Genomic DNA, 16,274 nt, shown 5'->3' with positions numbered 1-16,274 from the left:
AAGGGTGATCCCTAATTTTAAAACAGTGCCCCCTAGTTCTGGGCTCACCCACAACAGGAAACATCCTTTCCACGTCCATCTTGTTGATACCGATCAGGATAATATATACACTTCAATCAAGTCACCCCACACTCTTCTAAACTCCAATGGAAACAAGCCCAGCCTTTCCAAGCTTGCATCATATGACAACCCACTCATTCCAGGTACCAATCTAGTTAAACCTCTGAACCATCTCCATGGAGATGGGGCATTCAATCAATAGAATCAATCATACACAGCTTTTCATCTTATCAACAAATGTGTAAAAAGGTTAAAATGTGTGCAAATACCATGCAAATAAGGGCGGCACCGTGGCACAGTGGTTGGCACTGCTTCCTCACAGCGCCAGGGACCTATGTTCAACTCTGGCCTTGGGTCATTGTCTGAGTGGAGTTTGCACATTCTCCCCATGTCTGCGTGGGTTTCCTCCGGGTGCTCCGGTTTCCTCCCACAATCCAAAGATGTGCAGGTTAGGTTGATTGGCCTTGCTAAATTGACCCTAATGTCAGGGGGATTTGCAGGGTAAATATGTGGGGTTACAGTAATAGGACCTGGAATTGTGGTCGGTGCAGACTCCATGGGCTGCATGGCCTTCTTCTGCACTGTAGGGATTCTATGATTCTATGAAATGAGTAGAGTTTGATGATCTCTATTAGTTATATGTTAATACCTATTCAGAAATTCATTTTTGCACATCTAGATTCCCAACTTAGCATGTGTGGCTAATAGCTAACATTGTGCACAATGCTGAACGCACATTCAAGAATTGCAGCGTTAGAACTAATATTTCTGCTTTTTACCAACCTACTATCCAACCTATTGTGCACTGCAGTGGTACAATCCAGACCATTGTACACTAAACACCAACCCCAACACCACACCACACAGCAGCTTATCTAGTGCTTTTAATGTGGGAAAAACATTATAGTGCTGTAAGAAAAAAAATGCTTAGCCAATGAGTGAGTTACGAAAGGAAATGAGAAAATGTTTGGTAAAAGTGATGGGTTTTAAGGAGGCTGCACAGCCAGAGGGATTTAAGAGGAGAATGCCGGATTGTTGCTCCTGGATGGGTAAATGCACAGCTGGGAAAAAAGATACAAAGGAGGACAAAGTCAAGGGAATGGCGTGTTTTGTGGGATGGGGGAAAATTTGTAGGGCTGGATAAGGGAAGAGAGAGAGAGGGCCGGTCCATGAAGAAATGTAAAGATGGCGTGGTTAATAAGTTTGCAGATGACACCAAGACTGGTGGCATAGTGGACAGTGAAGAAGGCTATCTAGCATTGCAACTGGATCTTGATCATTTGGGCCAGTGGGCCGTGAATGGCAGATGGAGTTTAATTTAGATAAGTGTGAGGTGATGCATTAAGGTAGATCGAATTGGGGCAGGACCAACTCATATTGAGTTGAAGGGGATTTCAGCTTATCCAATACTGGATGTCAGACAAACAGTTTGGCAACACGCAGGCATTTAAGGTTCCAAATGTCATGGAGAGGTTCAATCTAGACGTTGCCAACATAAACTCCACATTTGTAGATGTTGTCAAGATGCGACATGTCAATGAAAAAGTGGAGTGGACCAAAGCTAAATCCTTGAGTGTTTCCCGATATAGTATTGGGTGGGTGAAAAATTAAATAATCACTGAAGGTACAGCCACAAAAATGCAGCTATGTGTGAGTGGAATCCAATAAGGATAGCCCCAGTGAGCTGGATTGCCATGGAGAGGATTCGGGTTCAATTGCATGCTTGACAATGTCAAAGGTTGCCGAGAGATCAAGAGGGCTGAGGAGGGTACAGGCATGTCCATAAAGGATATCAATAAGAATAGTCATAGAGGATAGTCATAAAAAATACCCAAAGCTACAATGTCAGCTCGCAAGATTGGCAGTTAATGGGAATGAGTTCAAGAAAATAAGGGACAGGTCGTAAGGATAAGGGGAGATGGGTACTTAGTTGCTGGGGTTCAGGACAAGAGGAGGAAGAGGATGGGGGGTGACATTTGGCTCAGTGTGAAAGGAAAATTGAGGGACGTCGCAGAGGCAGCTGAACAATGGATGCTGATTTAGTGACAAAGAAGTTTAAGGGTATATTGCATTTGAAGGTGAGGGCGTAATGTGCAGGGGAGAGGGGTGTAAAGGGACTGCTTTCAGTGGAGAAAATAAGTTCAATGGAGAGAAGAAGTTGAGTTACTTGTGATCGTGGAATAGTTTTGACAGAGGCGAGTGAAGCCCATTTGTACTTGATGTAGTCCAGCCAGATCTGGTGACAACTAAATCAGCCGTGTGCTAGATATTTTCAAGCCTGCACCCACCAGAGTTTGAGGGGACGAGTATGGGGGTCATCACAGGAGGACAGAGGAATGAGAAGAATAGAAGGTTTTGCTGGGGCTAAACGTATCCAAGGTGGTGAGGGATTGTTTGAAAAAATTAACATCTGCTGAAGTATGGTGGCCAATGGTTTAAAAAAAAATCAGCTCTCATGCATTTGATAAACCACGCCGTGCAAGTTTCAGAATCTTAACAAGATCATTATCTGGTTTTCAGTCTGCGAAAGAGGAAAATTTGGCCGCAATTGCCAGGAAGACTGTAAACGCCGGAAGAGCTGCAGTGGATATCGGTTTTGTCTGCCCGATCCCTATGGGTGCTCATGTGCGACAGGTTGGCGTGGGAGGAAATGCAGTGAAGGTTTGTATATAAGCAGCATCCACTTTATCGAGCTGCCTTGAAACCTTATTATTTGGTGATCAAAATTACGATTTATAATTAAATGTTACGCCCAGGAAAAAGAAATGTATAAAAATAAAGACCTGAAATTTGGTAATTGCATCGTTAAAATGTGAACCGACAACAAATTCTGAGTTCAAGCACAGTTATGGCACTTGACACTCATCTTGCTTCACCTCGGGCACCATCGGGTAGGTTTTCCCTTTTCCCCACTCTCAAACCAGGGGAGCTGAGTGTTCTCTGGGAGAGAGGTTGGGAGAACTTACCCTCAAAACTCCTTGAATTGGCTTTTTACATTTGCTCATCGGATGTGGGCATCACTGGCTATGCCTGCATTCATTACCCATCCCTAATTGCCCTTGAGAAGATGGTGGTGAGCTGTCGTCTTGAACTACTTAAGTCCATGTATTGTAGGTACACCAACAGCACTGTTAGGGAGGAAGTTCCAGGATTTTGACCCAGTGACATTGCAGGAATGGCGATATGTTTCCCAGTCTGGATGGTGGGTGAAATGAAGGGGAACTTTCAGCTGGTGGCGTTCCCATGCATCTGCTGCCCTTGTTCTTCTAGATGGTACAGTTCATGGGTTTGGAAGGAGCCTTGGTAAGTTGCTGCAGAGCAACTTGTAAATAGTATACACTGCTGAAACTGTACGTCATTGGTGGAGAGAGTGAAAGTTTAAGGTGGTGGATGGGGTTGGACTTGGTTGCTTTGTCCTGGATGGTGTTGAGCTTTTTGAGTATTATTGGAGTTGCACTCATCGAAGTATCACACTCCTGACTTGTGTCTCACACTCCTGACTTGTGCCTTGTAGATGGTGGACAGTCTTTGGGGAGTTAGGAGGTGAGTTACTCTCTGCAGAACTCTGACCTGCTGTTGTATCCACAGTATTTATATGGTTTCTGTTCATTAGTAACCCCCTGGATGTTGATCGTGGGGGATTCAGCGATGGAAGTGCCATTGAATTTCAAGGGATGGTGGTTAGATTCTCTCTTATCAAAGATGTTCATTGCCTGGCACTTACATGGTGTAAATATTACTTTGCACTTATCTGTCCAAGACTGAATATTGTCCAGGTCTTGTTGCACACAGATATGGACTGCTTCAATAGCTGAGGAGTCACAAATGATGCTGAACATCGAGCAATCATCAGTGAACATCCCCACTTCTGACCTTATGATGCAAGGAAAGCCATTGAAGAAGCAGCTGAAGATAGTTTAGCCTAGGACACTACCCTGAGGAACTCCTGGGACTGAGATGATTGACCACAACCATCTTCCTTTATGCTAGGTTCAACTCCAAACCATTGGGAAGTTTTTTCCCTTATTCCCATTGCCACACTCAGTCAAATGCTACCTTGATGTCAAGTGTAGTCACTACCACCTCACCTCTTGGGAGTTCAGCTATTTTGTCCATGTTTGAACCAAGGCTGTATGAAATCAGGAGCTGAGTGGCCTTGGCAGAACCCAAACTGAGCATCAGTCAGCAGCTTATTGCTGACGAAGTGTCGTTTGATAGCACCATCGACAATACCTTCCATCACTTTGGAGGACCAGAGCAGAATCTCTATTCTATTATACAGCAGAAATCTAATACCACCAATGGTGCTATCTACCATCTAGTTTTCAATGTATCACAGAAAGCATTAAATTCAATGATTAAGAATCCATACATGATATTGCTAAAATATTACAGATGAACACACAGTCTGGGATAATTTATAGGAGAATATGTAACTAACCGTCCATCACAGGATAAGGGCTAGCGAGTAATACATTGTATATTTGATAACGCACACTTGGTCATTCATGACATACTCTACAAGAAAACATTTAGCAAGTTGTGTGTTTTGCGCAAGACATCGCACAGCTATTGGTGGATTCTAGAATAGCAACTAGCTGTAACAAGATGAAAGAGAGGAATTTTAAGGTACATTTGCACTTTCTTGGTGAACTTGAAACATAAGATTGTGAGCTTATTTCTGATCATTTGATGAATGGGCTGCTGCAGTGATCGCTCAAATAAATGATCAGAATGCAGACAGAGAGCCTTTCTCCAAAGGCTGCACTAAGTAAACTGTTTAAAGTGCTCAGCCTTTGAACATTCAGGTCACTGTTACTTAACCATAAGACCATAAGCTATAGGAGCAGAATTAGGCCATTCGGCCCATCGCGTCTGCTCCGCCATTCAATCATGGCTGATATGATTCTTATCCCCATTCTCCTGCCTTCTCCCCGTAACCCTTGATCCCTTTATTGATCAAGAACCTATCTATCTCTGTCTTAAAGACACTTGGCCTCCACGGCCCTCGGTGGTAATGAGTTCCACAGATTCACCACCCTCTGGCTGAAGAAATTCCTCTTCATCTCAGTTTTAAAGGAATGTCCCTTCACTCTGAGGTTGTGCCCTCGAGTTCTAGTCTCTCCCACTAGTGGAAACATCCTCTCCACGTCCACTCTATCTAGGTATCTCAGTATTCTTTAAGTTTCAATGAGATCATCCTTCTAAACTCCATTGAGTATAGACACAGACTCCTCAACCACTCCTCATATGACAAACCCTTCATTCCTGGGGTCACTCTTGTGAATCTCCTCTGGACCCCCTCCAAGATCCCATCCCTCCTTAGGTATGAGGCCCAAAACTGCTCATAATATTCCAATGGGGTCTGACCAGAGCCTTATGCAGCATCAGCAGTACATCCCTGCTTCTAACCAGCCAGTTAACCCGATGAGGTAGCAAAGTATAAGTGGCAAATTGCTAAATTGGGTGGGTTTATGATGGGCAGTACGTAAGTACTCAGAGACTGAACACAGGAAACAAACATCTTCCACTAATTAGATGGTACTCAAGCCGCTGAATGCCTGAATTGTCATCCCTTCATTAGCTGAGTAGAACAGCAAGCAACCTGGAGCAACAAGCTAAACTGATGACTTTTTGTCCAGCCAAGCACAAGAGATTCAGACATTGATCATGATGAACGTTTTAAAAACAATCGCCACGTTAGAGATAAAATTTCAAATATAAACTTAGCTTTCTACCAAAACAAATACATAAAGCTGAAAAGTAAGTGGACGTCCCCACATCACATTGCATTGCTTAGGTCTGTGGGACATGAGTGAGCAGACTCGAGATTTGAATTTACGGGACCAGTTGTCATTCGTAGCTAACTGGTGATATGCTCCTGAAACTTGATAATGGAAATTGTGGGAGAGGGTTGCTTTATCTTTGTGAAGAGCAATGGCTTGAGTTGAATGATAGAGATGTGGGAAGAGATAATTATTTTGGAGATTACATTGAAGCTCAGAGTGTGCACATGTGGAACTGTCCCTGAAGAATCTGATAGCTTCTAATTGGAGCTTAGTCCATTCATCTCCTTCTTGTAGTTACCGTTGTTTGTCTAAAAGGCAACAGTGACTGAACCGTACAGGGAATGAACCAACCACAAGTAGTTTGGGGCATTTTGAGGATGGAAATGGCATTATATAAATGTGGTTCTTTTCATGTTAGCTTCACATTTGTTTAGGGTGGTGATAGAGGCGATAGAGCATTTTGTTGTAGAATCATAGAATCATACCGTGCAGAAGGAGGCCATTCAGCCCATCGCGTCTGCACCGACCACAATCCCAACTAGGCCCTATCCCAATAACCCCATGCATTTACCCCGGCTAGTCCCCCTGACACTAAAGGGCAACTTAGCATGGCCAATCCACCTAACCTGCAGTTCTTTGGACTGTGGGAGGAAACTGGAGTATCCAAAGGAAACCCACACAGTCATGGAGAGAATGTACAAACAAGACACATGCGAACACCACCACCTGGAAGATTCCCTCTTAAGGCACTCACCATCCCTAACTTGAAAATATGTCATCATTCCTTCACTGTCGCTGGGTCAAAATCCTGGAACTCCCTCCCTAACAGCATTGTGGGTGTACCTATTCCTCAGGGACTGCAGTGGTTCAAGAACGCAGCTCACCACCTTCCCAAGGGCAATTAGAGATGGGCAATAAAGGCTGGCATCACCAACAATGTCCACATCCTATGAATAAATTTTTTTTAATGTTCAGCACTTCAAGAATATTGACCTGGAGGTTGTGAATTAAGTCACCTGCTTGTTTTATTGCTTGATGTAGATAGCCGTCTGATTACAATTATGTTCACAGAGTGTAGCCCTAACACCTATGGACCAGAATGCAGGCTGGAGTGTCAGTGCCAAAATGGAGGAACATGCGATCGATTTCATGGCTGCAAATGCCCAGTTGGATGGCATGGCCAGTACTGTGAGAAATCAGGTACCAGTGTGATTTTTGCATACGAATGTGCATGTGTTTTGTTAGTATAAGTGCATGTGTTCACCTTCCTGGGATGAATGGTTGCTTGTCCCAAATTGAGTAGCATTGTTGTTTTTTTAATGAGTTTTCTCTCACCCTAATCTTGGGTTATCAACCAAAGTGTATGTTATGCAACATTCAAATCATTGTGTGTCAGCTGCCAGTGCTCTCCGTGGTGTCCAGTGAAAAATGAAGTTTATTTATTAGTCACAAGAAGGCTTATATTAACACTATGATGAAGTTAGTGTGAAAATCCCCTAGCACCTGTTCAGGTACACTGAGGGAAAATTTAGCATGGCCAATGCACCTAATCAACACATCTTTCAGACTGCCCGAGGAAACCAGAGCATCCAGAGGAAACCCACGCAGACACGGCGAAAACGTGCAGACTCCGCACAGACAGTGACCCAAGCCGGGAATCGAACCTGGGCCCCTGGCGCTGTGAGGCAGCAGTGCTAACCCCTGTGCCACCCTATATTTTGTGAAGTTGCTAATGAAGGCAGCCTTGGTACCCTTTGTCCTGATGTTAGGTAGGACAATTGCAGGGGTAAAAGTTAATTAGCATTTTCTGCTGACGACGTGGTTTAATGCAGGACATAAATGCTTTGTGATGGTTCTGATTATTGCCGATCTGTTGATGAAGGCAGGTGCAGTAATTTGGTGGGAAGAATAGGACAGCCCCACTACAGATCCAGCACAATGGATTGAACAGCTTCCTACCGTGCTGCGTCCTCATCCATGTCTTCGTTACCTCTTGGCTTGACTATTTCAATGCACATGCTTCACATGGTCTACCCTCGGTGAACTAGAGGTCATCCAAAAAGCCAGTAATTTGGTGCTAATGTTTCCCGATTGGTTGTGATATTAAACCATTTAGTATCAAACTGCACAGTGGTTCATGGTCCACCAGCACCAAATCAGCTAGAGTTGGACAACAAATTGCAGGACACCTGTATCCCAAGGATGAGTAATAAAGGGCAAAGATTGTGATAATGTCGGAGACAGTAATATTGGGTGGTTGCAGCAACACAGGGATTTTGGATGTGCAGATAACATTGGCAGTGAGAGTCTCCGTAATGTTATATTACACACTTGTAAACTATTCAGTATTTATTAAGCCACACGGTAATATTTAGTAATACATATCGATTTGTTTCCCTTCAGATCACATCCCAAAGATAGTGGACACGTTTACAGAAGTTGAACTGAACCTTAACTCGAGTCCCATGATGAAATGCTCTGCCTCAGCAAAGCCGCTGCCCGTCGACAGGGAGATTCAGATCCGCAAAGCTGGTGGCGAGATTGTGATGGTGAGTCTCCCCAGGGACGTTTCTCTAACTTGTTGACCTGGCCCACCTGAATTAGGCTTCAGAACTCAAACTGCAGACCAAGAGATTGTTGTCATCGACATTTTTTATTTATTTATAGGATCAATGGTTAAAGTTTATTTATTAGTGTCACAAATAGGCTTACAAATAGGCTTACACTGCAATGAAGTTACTGTGAAAATCCCCCAGTCGCCACACTCTGGCGCCTGTTCGGGTACACTCAGGGGGAATTTAGCATGGCCAGTGCACCTAACCAGCACGTCTTTCGGACTGTGGGAGGAAACCGGAGCACCCGGAGGAAACCCACGCAGACACGGGGAGAATGTGCAAACTCCACACAGAGTGACCCAAGCCAGGAATCAAACCTGGGTCCCTGGCACTGTGAGGCAGCAGTGCTAACCATGGTGACATTTTTGCAAAGTTTTGCCACTGACAGGAGTTCCTACACTAATATTGTTACGTGGAATTACATGGAATTTTACAGCACAGAAACTGACCATTTGGCCCAACAGGTGGGTGTTGGCGTTTATGTTCCTGTCACCTGACTCCATCTCACTCCATTCACATATTTGTGACAGTATATGGTTATTGAGGTATGCACATAGTGGTATGACCAGAAGAAAAACAAGAGCTGCACACACAAAGACATGGTCACAATGGAGAGACCTGTAGAATTGTACAAAGCGCAACATTTTAGAATTTAGCATGGTCAATGCACCTAACCAGCACGTCTTTCGGACTGTGGGAGGAAACTGAAACACCTGGAGGAAACCCACGCAGACACGGGGAGAATGTGCAGACTCCACACAGACAGTGACCCAAGTTGGGAATCGAATGCTGGTCCCAGGCACTGTGAAACAGCAGTGCGAGCCACTGTGCCGCCCCATAATGGTAGTAGGGGTAGTCGGAGCTGGAGATCTGTAATCCACGCATGCAGCAAGGTGATTGTCGGAGAATGGCCTGTGGCCTAAAAGACAACAGTGATTGTCGGGCAGGGGCTTGCGGGGGCTGGGAGTGGCAGGGGGTAGGCCTGTGTTCCATACAGCCAGCAACATGACTATGAGGGGAAGGGAATGGTCTGCAAGCTCAGAACACAGCTGTGCGATCACTGGGTGAGATGCACAATAGCTGTAAACGCAGCTGATTGATCATAGAGTGAAATATGCGGGTTGTACACAAGTTAGGGCAGGCACAGCAGAGTTTTGGATAACCTCTAGTTCACCGAGGGTGGACCATGGGAAACAGGTACATTGAAATAGTCAAGCCTAGAGGTAACAAAGACATGGATGAGGATGCAGCACGGTAGGAAGCTATTCAATCCATTGTGCTGGATCTGTAGTGGGGCTGTCCAATTCTTCCCACACACCCACACTCCCCCCCCCCCCCCCCAAATAGACACTCAGTGAGACATTTTGATTATAGGTTTTAAATCCAAGCTTGGACTATGTCCATAGAAATCTTTTTGAGCTCAGGAACACTCGAGTGAGATGCTGTTAGTGTGGAGCGGTTGAGATTATGATTTAAAAGCAGGATCTGAAAACTAGAGGTTCAATTTTCCTGCATTTAGCACCCAAATAGCATGTCAGAGACGTGTTGCCTCTCAGTTTGGCTGCGCTTGACTGGGCCTGAAGGAATTAATGCAACCTACAGGGAAATGAAATGTCATCAGATTGCCTGTAACATCACTAGCCGCAGTTTCAGGGATAAACCTCCCACACGGGCGGCATGGTGGGCACAGTGGTTAGCACTGGTGCCTCACAGTGCCAGGGGGCCTGGGTTCAATTCCCGGCTTGAGTCATTGTCTGTGTGGTGTCTGTACGTTCTCCTCGTGTCTGCATGGGTTTCCTCCGGGTGCTCCGGTTTCCTCCCACAGTCCGAAAGATGTGCTGGTTAGGTGCATTGGCCACGCTAAATTGCCCCTTCGTGTCCTGGGATGCATAGGTTAGAAGGATTAGCAGGGTAAATATGTGGGGTGATGAGGATAGGAATGGGTGGGATTGTTGTCAATGTGGACTCGATGGGCCGAATGGCCTCCTTCTGCATAGTAAGGTTTCAATGAATTCTATGATCTATGATTTCTAACTTCATTGCAGTGTTAATGTAAGCCTACTTACGACACTAATAAATAAACTTTAATTATCTGATGTTTCAATGCTTGGTGATGATATGAACACATTGCACAGGGGGATAAATGATATTATTGCTAGATTATTAATCCAGAAACTCAGCTAATGTCCTGCGGAGCTGAGTTCAAATCCCACCAGGGCAGTTGGTGGAATTTGAATTCAATAAAAAATATCTGGAATTAAGAATCTACCGAAGACCACGAAACCCTTGTCAGAAAAATCCAGCTGGTTCACTAATGTCCTTTAGGGAAGGAAATTTGCCATCCTTACCTGGTCTGGCCTATGTGAGACACAGCAATGTGGTTGATTCTTAACTGTCCTCAAAGGGCAATTAAGGATGGGCAATAAATGCTGGCCAGCCAGCAATGCCCGGGACTCACAAATGAATAATGTTTTAAAAATGACGGAGGCCAATCTCAGTGCATCCCCACCTCTGTCCTTGCTAACTTACATTGAGTGGTTGAGGCAGAAGCCATGGCGTCTTTTCAGGGAAGAATCGTTCATTAAAGTAGAGGAATAAAAACAGGAAGCGCTGGAAAAACTCCGCAGGTCTGGCAACATCTGCGAAGAGGGAAACAGAGTTAAAGTTTCGAGTCCAATATGATTCTTCTTCGGAACTGCTGCGGTCTCCAAGGTCCTTGCACATGTCGCCATCTGAGGAACATTGGACTGAAACTTTTAAACAAGTTCGTGAGGCCACCTTAAAAAACAATTATTGCTTCTGGCAAGGCTATATTAATGTCAAGCTTACCATTCTACGTCGGAGTGTGTTCTCATTTAAGTCGTGCCCATTTCCTGCAAAACAAATGTCTTTCAGCTTATCCCATTGTCATTTGTTGTACTTTTTAAAAATTCATTTATGGGGTGTAGGCATCGCTGGCGAGGTCAGTATTTATTGCCCATCCCTAATTGTCCTTCAAAAGGTGGTGATGAGCTACCTTCTTGAACCACGACAGTCCCTGTTGTGTAGGTACACCTAGAGTGCTGTTATGGAGGGAATTCCAGGATTTTGACCCAACGACAGTGAAGGAACGGTGATATATTTCCAAGTCAGGATGATAAGTGGCTTGGTGGTGGTGTTCCCAGGTCTTGCGAGATGGGAGCAGTTATGGACCTGGAAGAAGCCTTGGTGAGTTCCTGCAGTACATCTTTTAGATGGTACGCAAGTCGGTGATGGAGGGACAGAATGTTTGTGGAAGGAGTGCTAATCAAGTGAGCTGGATGGTATCGTGCTTCTTGAGTATTGTTGGAGCTGCACTCATCCAGTCAAGTGGAGAGTATTCCATCACACTCTTGACTTGTGCCTTGTGGACACAGGCTTTAGAGAGTCAGGAGGTGAGTTACTTGCCACAGGATTCCTAGCCTCTGATCTGCTCTTGTAGCCACAGTATTTATATGGCTCCTTGATGCCACACTCAATCAAATGTTGCCTTGACGTCAAGGGCATCACTCTCCCCTCACTTCTGGAGGTCAACTCTTTTGTCTATGTTTGAACCCAAGGCTGTCATGAGGTCAGGAACTGAGTGACCCTGGCGAAACCCAAACTAAGCGTCAGTCAATAGATTATTGCTGAGTAAGTGCAGCTTGATAACACCGTTGATGACCCCTTCCATCACTTCACTGACGATCGAGAGTAGACTGATGGGGTAGTAATTGGTCGGTTTGGATTTGTCCTGTTCTTGTGTGCAGGACATACTTGGGTGATTTTCCGCATTGCCAGGTAGATGCCAATATTGTAGCTGTACAGGAACCGCTTGGCTAGGCGCATGGCAAGTTCTGGAATATTGTGAGGGCCCATAGCCTTTGCAGTATTCAGTACCTTCAGCCATTTCTTCATATACTGTGGAGTGCATTGAATTGGTTGAAGACTGGCATCCGTGTGGCTTGGGAGCCTCCAGAGGAAGCCACGATGGATCATCCACTCGGCACCTTGGGCTGAAGATTATTGTGAATACTGCAGCCTGTACAATAGTGTAGATCTCGATGTGCTCCCGCAGTACCAATAGATGATTGACAACTTACTTGCTCCTAGGTCACTATCATTGCTGTTTCCAGTTTTCCACAAGGATACACATTACTACAGTCAGCGGCCAAGTTTTCATGATTTTATCTATTCCCCTAAGGAACGTAGCAGGAGCAGCACAGATTGATCCTGGTCTACTGAATGCAATGAGTAGAAGGTTTATTCTCATTACATGTAAGGAGTATGTACCGTGTAACTCTATGGCGCTCCTTACCATTTTGTATAATTGATGCCCGATTAATTCACTCGAGAGGCTAGATCGTACTCGGGAAATAAAGGCTTTTATTCGCAACAAGAATAGAGCATACTGCTTAACAATACTATCCCAGACTGAGGGTCACTAGGAAGTGCAGTGACCTTTATACTCCTATAGGAAGGCAGAGCCAAACGGAGTGTACCACAGAACAATGCTAACAGGTGGAACACCCCAACCCTAACCCCAACAGTAACAAGAGTAACATATGTACAAGTACCCATAGTGGTAACCATCTATGGTTCACCACAATAATAAAGATGAGTTATCCTGTTATTTTGCGCCAGTCCATTTTATGCCACAGATTAAATTCAGTAAGAGCTATCACATTGGTTAATCATATTGTCAGAAATGATCGGAAATGAATTGCAATGTACCTTGTATTTTCATCAGGCAACTAAATCCATCATGCAAGGAAATATAACCACGTCAGAATTCAAGTTACCACAGATCAGTTTACAGGATAAAGGTGTGTGGGAATGTCGAGTCAGTACATCCACTGGCACTGATTCCAGGCGATTCAAAGTCATCGTGAAAGGTAAGAGACGTAAACTTTTCGGCCTAGATTTTCACGTTTGAGTTGACGCACAGAGTCATTTAAAATATGATAATATGTGGCCAGGCCTATTACTGGCTACAGGGCACACTGGCCATCCAGTTGAGCAGGTCCTTCAGTACAGACAGCATGAGAGCGTCAACATCAGAGGTGGGTGCTGCCGCTGTAGGTAAGAGTTAGAGAGAGGGTGCCTCAAGACCGATACATCCTCTGAACGCCTTTCAAATGTCCCGAAATAAGGCTGACCACAGCTGCCAGAGCGACATTGTGGAAGAGAAAATCTTCTACAGCACAGTCAGTGGCTGTAGCCAGTTCTTCATTGCAGCAGTGAGGTTGGGTTGTTGTCTGGTCGGCCTCCCCAGTCTCCACCACCCTGCCATTGGTAGGCTGCCTCTTTTCACTGTCCATGTATCAGCCACTATGGGGCCGACCCATCTGTTGTTTGGAAAATGCCAGTCAGTGGCAGTGCAAGGACACTAAGAGGCCCTTTAAAATAATTAGTTATCTCTCACTTAATGGTGGGTGGCTGTCTCACCCACCAACTGGAATGTTCCAAAATGGCCTGGCGGTGGGAATGTGCAAGTAAACTGGCACAGAGAACTGCTCGCCCACCTTCCTCCGATGTGCAGCACGGTAGCACAGTGGTTAGCACTGCTGCCTCACAGCGCCAGGGACCCGGGTTCAATTCCAACCTTGGGGGACTGTCCGTGCGGAGTTTGCACATTCTTCCCGTGTCTGCGTGGGTTTCCTCCGGGTGCTCCGGTTTCCTCCCACAATCCAAAGATAGGCAGGTTTGGTGGATTGGCCATGCTAAATTGCCCCTTGATGCCCCAAGATGTGTAGGTTGGGTGACTGTCTGTGCAGAGTTTGCACATTCTCCTTGCGTCTGCGTGGGTATTCTTTGGGTGCTCCAGTTTCCTCCCATAATCCAAAGATGGGCAGGTTTGGTGGATTGGCCATGCTAAATTGCCCCTTGATGTCCCAAGATGTGTAGGTAAAAGGGACTAGCCATGGGAAATGTATGGGGTTACAAGAATTGGGCTGGGGAGAGGGCCTGGGTAAGATGCTCTGTCAGAGAGTCGGTGCGGACTCGTTGGGCCGAATGGCCTCCCTCTGCACTTAGGGACTCTATGAAAATACAGACCCAGTGCTTCCAACTCTAACCTTCTGTTGAAGTTTCACCGTCGGGTACATATGAAGGGGAGGCGAGCACAGCTTGTATCTTCATGCACAGCAGCTCTGAATTTGTGAGGGGGAATGGGGGCTGTGAATGGAGAGGCCTTCCTCTTTTTGATGTCATGTGATTTTATTTTCCAGTAGAAGCAACTGGGTTGAAGGGAAACTTGAGTTGAGGGGAAAGCCAGAGCTTTCCCCGGTAACATCCTTGTAACATCAAAGTTAACACACAAATTCTTCAGTGACGGGGAAGAAGAAGGAAAAAAAAAGTAGTGACTAGAAACTTTGTCCCTGAACTCTCAATCCAATCAGACTGAGATGCTGAAAGAGAAGCAGAAAATGCTGGGTAAACTCAACAGCTCTGGCAGCATCCATGAAGAGAGAAACAGAGTTAACGTTTTGAGTCCAATATTTGATCTGATTTGATTTGATTTATTATTATCGCATGTATTAACATACAGTGAAAAGTATTGTTTCTTGCGCGCTACACAGACATAGAACATAGAACACAGAACAGCACAACACAGAACAGGCCCTTCGGCCCATGATGTTGTGCCGAGCTTTATCTGAAACCAAGATCAAGCTATCCCACTCCCTATCGTTCTGGTGTGCTCCATGTGCCTATCCAATAACCGCTTAAATGTTCCTAAAGTGTCTGACTCCACTATCACTGCAGGCAGTCCATTCCACACCCCAACCACTCTCTGAGTAAAGAACCTACCTCGGACATCCTTCCTATATCTCCCACCATGAACCCTATAGTTATGCCCCCTTGTAATAGCTCCATCCACCCAAGGAAATAGTCTTTGAACGTTCACTCTATCTATCCCCTTCATCATTTTATAAATCTCTATTAAGTCTCCCCTCAGCCTCCTCCACTCCAGAGAGAACAGCCCTAGCTCCCTCAACCTTTCCTCATAAGACCTACCCTCCAAACCAGGCAGCATCCTGGTAAATCTCCTTTGCACTCTTTCCAGCGCTTCCACATCCTTCTTATAGTGAGACAAAACATACTGTTCATAGAGAAGGAAACGAGGCAGTGCAGAATGTAGTGTTACAGTCATAGCTAGGGTGTCGAAAAAAATCAACTTAATGCAAGGTAAATCCATTCAACAGTCTGACAGCAGCAGGGAAGAAGCTGTTCTTGAGTCAGTTGGTACCTCAGACTTTTGTATCTTCTTCCTGGCGGAAGAAGGTAGAAGAGAGAATGTCTGGGGTGCATGAGTCATTAATTATGCTGGCTGCTTTGCCGAGGCAGCGGGAAGTGTAGACAGAGTCAATGGATGGGAGGCTGGTTTGTGTGATGGACTGGGCTTCGTTCACAACCTTTTGTAGTTTCTTGCAGTCTTGGGCAGAGCAGGAGCCATACCAAGCTGTGATACAACCAGAAAGAATGCTTTCTATGGTGCAACTGTAAAAGTTGGTGAGAATCGTAGCTCTCTGTGACCCTTCTACAGAACTGTTTAGCAGAAACGTTAGCTGTGTTTCTCTCGCCACGGATGCTGCGTTACCTGTTGGTTTTATCCAGCTTTTTCTGTTTTTAATTTGGGTTTCCAGCATCTGCAGTATTTTGCTTATTTGGAGATAAAGAGAACAAAGAACAAAGAAAATTACAGCACAGGAACAGGCCCTTCAGCCCTTCAAGCCTGCACCGACCATGCTGTCCCTCTGAACTAAAGCCCCCAACCCTTCCGGGGACCATGTCCCTCTATTCCCATCCTATT

The 16,274-nt window shown here is 45.2% G+C and overlaps 1 protein-coding gene across 1 annotated transcript in view; it reads left to right on the top strand.

Moving 5' to 3' along the window:
- tie1 (tyrosine kinase with immunoglobulin-like and EGF-like domains 1) overlaps window positions 1–16,274 on the top strand; it is a 101,364-nt gene that overhangs the window by 38,592 nt on the left and 46,498 nt on the right. The window contains exons 6-9 of the mRNA XM_078218797.1: window positions 2,581–2,721; window positions 6,921–7,049; window positions 8,253–8,398; window positions 13,212–13,356. Of these exons, the coding sequence (XP_078074923.1) occupies window positions 2,581–2,721; window positions 6,921–7,049; window positions 8,253–8,398; window positions 13,212–13,356 (561 nt within the window). The remainder of the gene's footprint in view (window positions 1–2,580; window positions 2,722–6,920; window positions 7,050–8,252; window positions 8,399–13,211; window positions 13,357–16,274) is intronic.

This window comes from Mustelus asterias, chromosome 8, assembly GCF_964213995.1.
Source record: "Mustelus asterias chromosome 8, sMusAst1.hap1.1, whole genome shotgun sequence".
In the NCBI taxonomy this organism is placed as follows: domain Eukaryota; kingdom Metazoa; phylum Chordata; class Chondrichthyes; order Carcharhiniformes; family Triakidae; genus Mustelus; species Mustelus asterias.
This window is presented reverse-complemented; position numbering and strand designations above follow the sequence as displayed.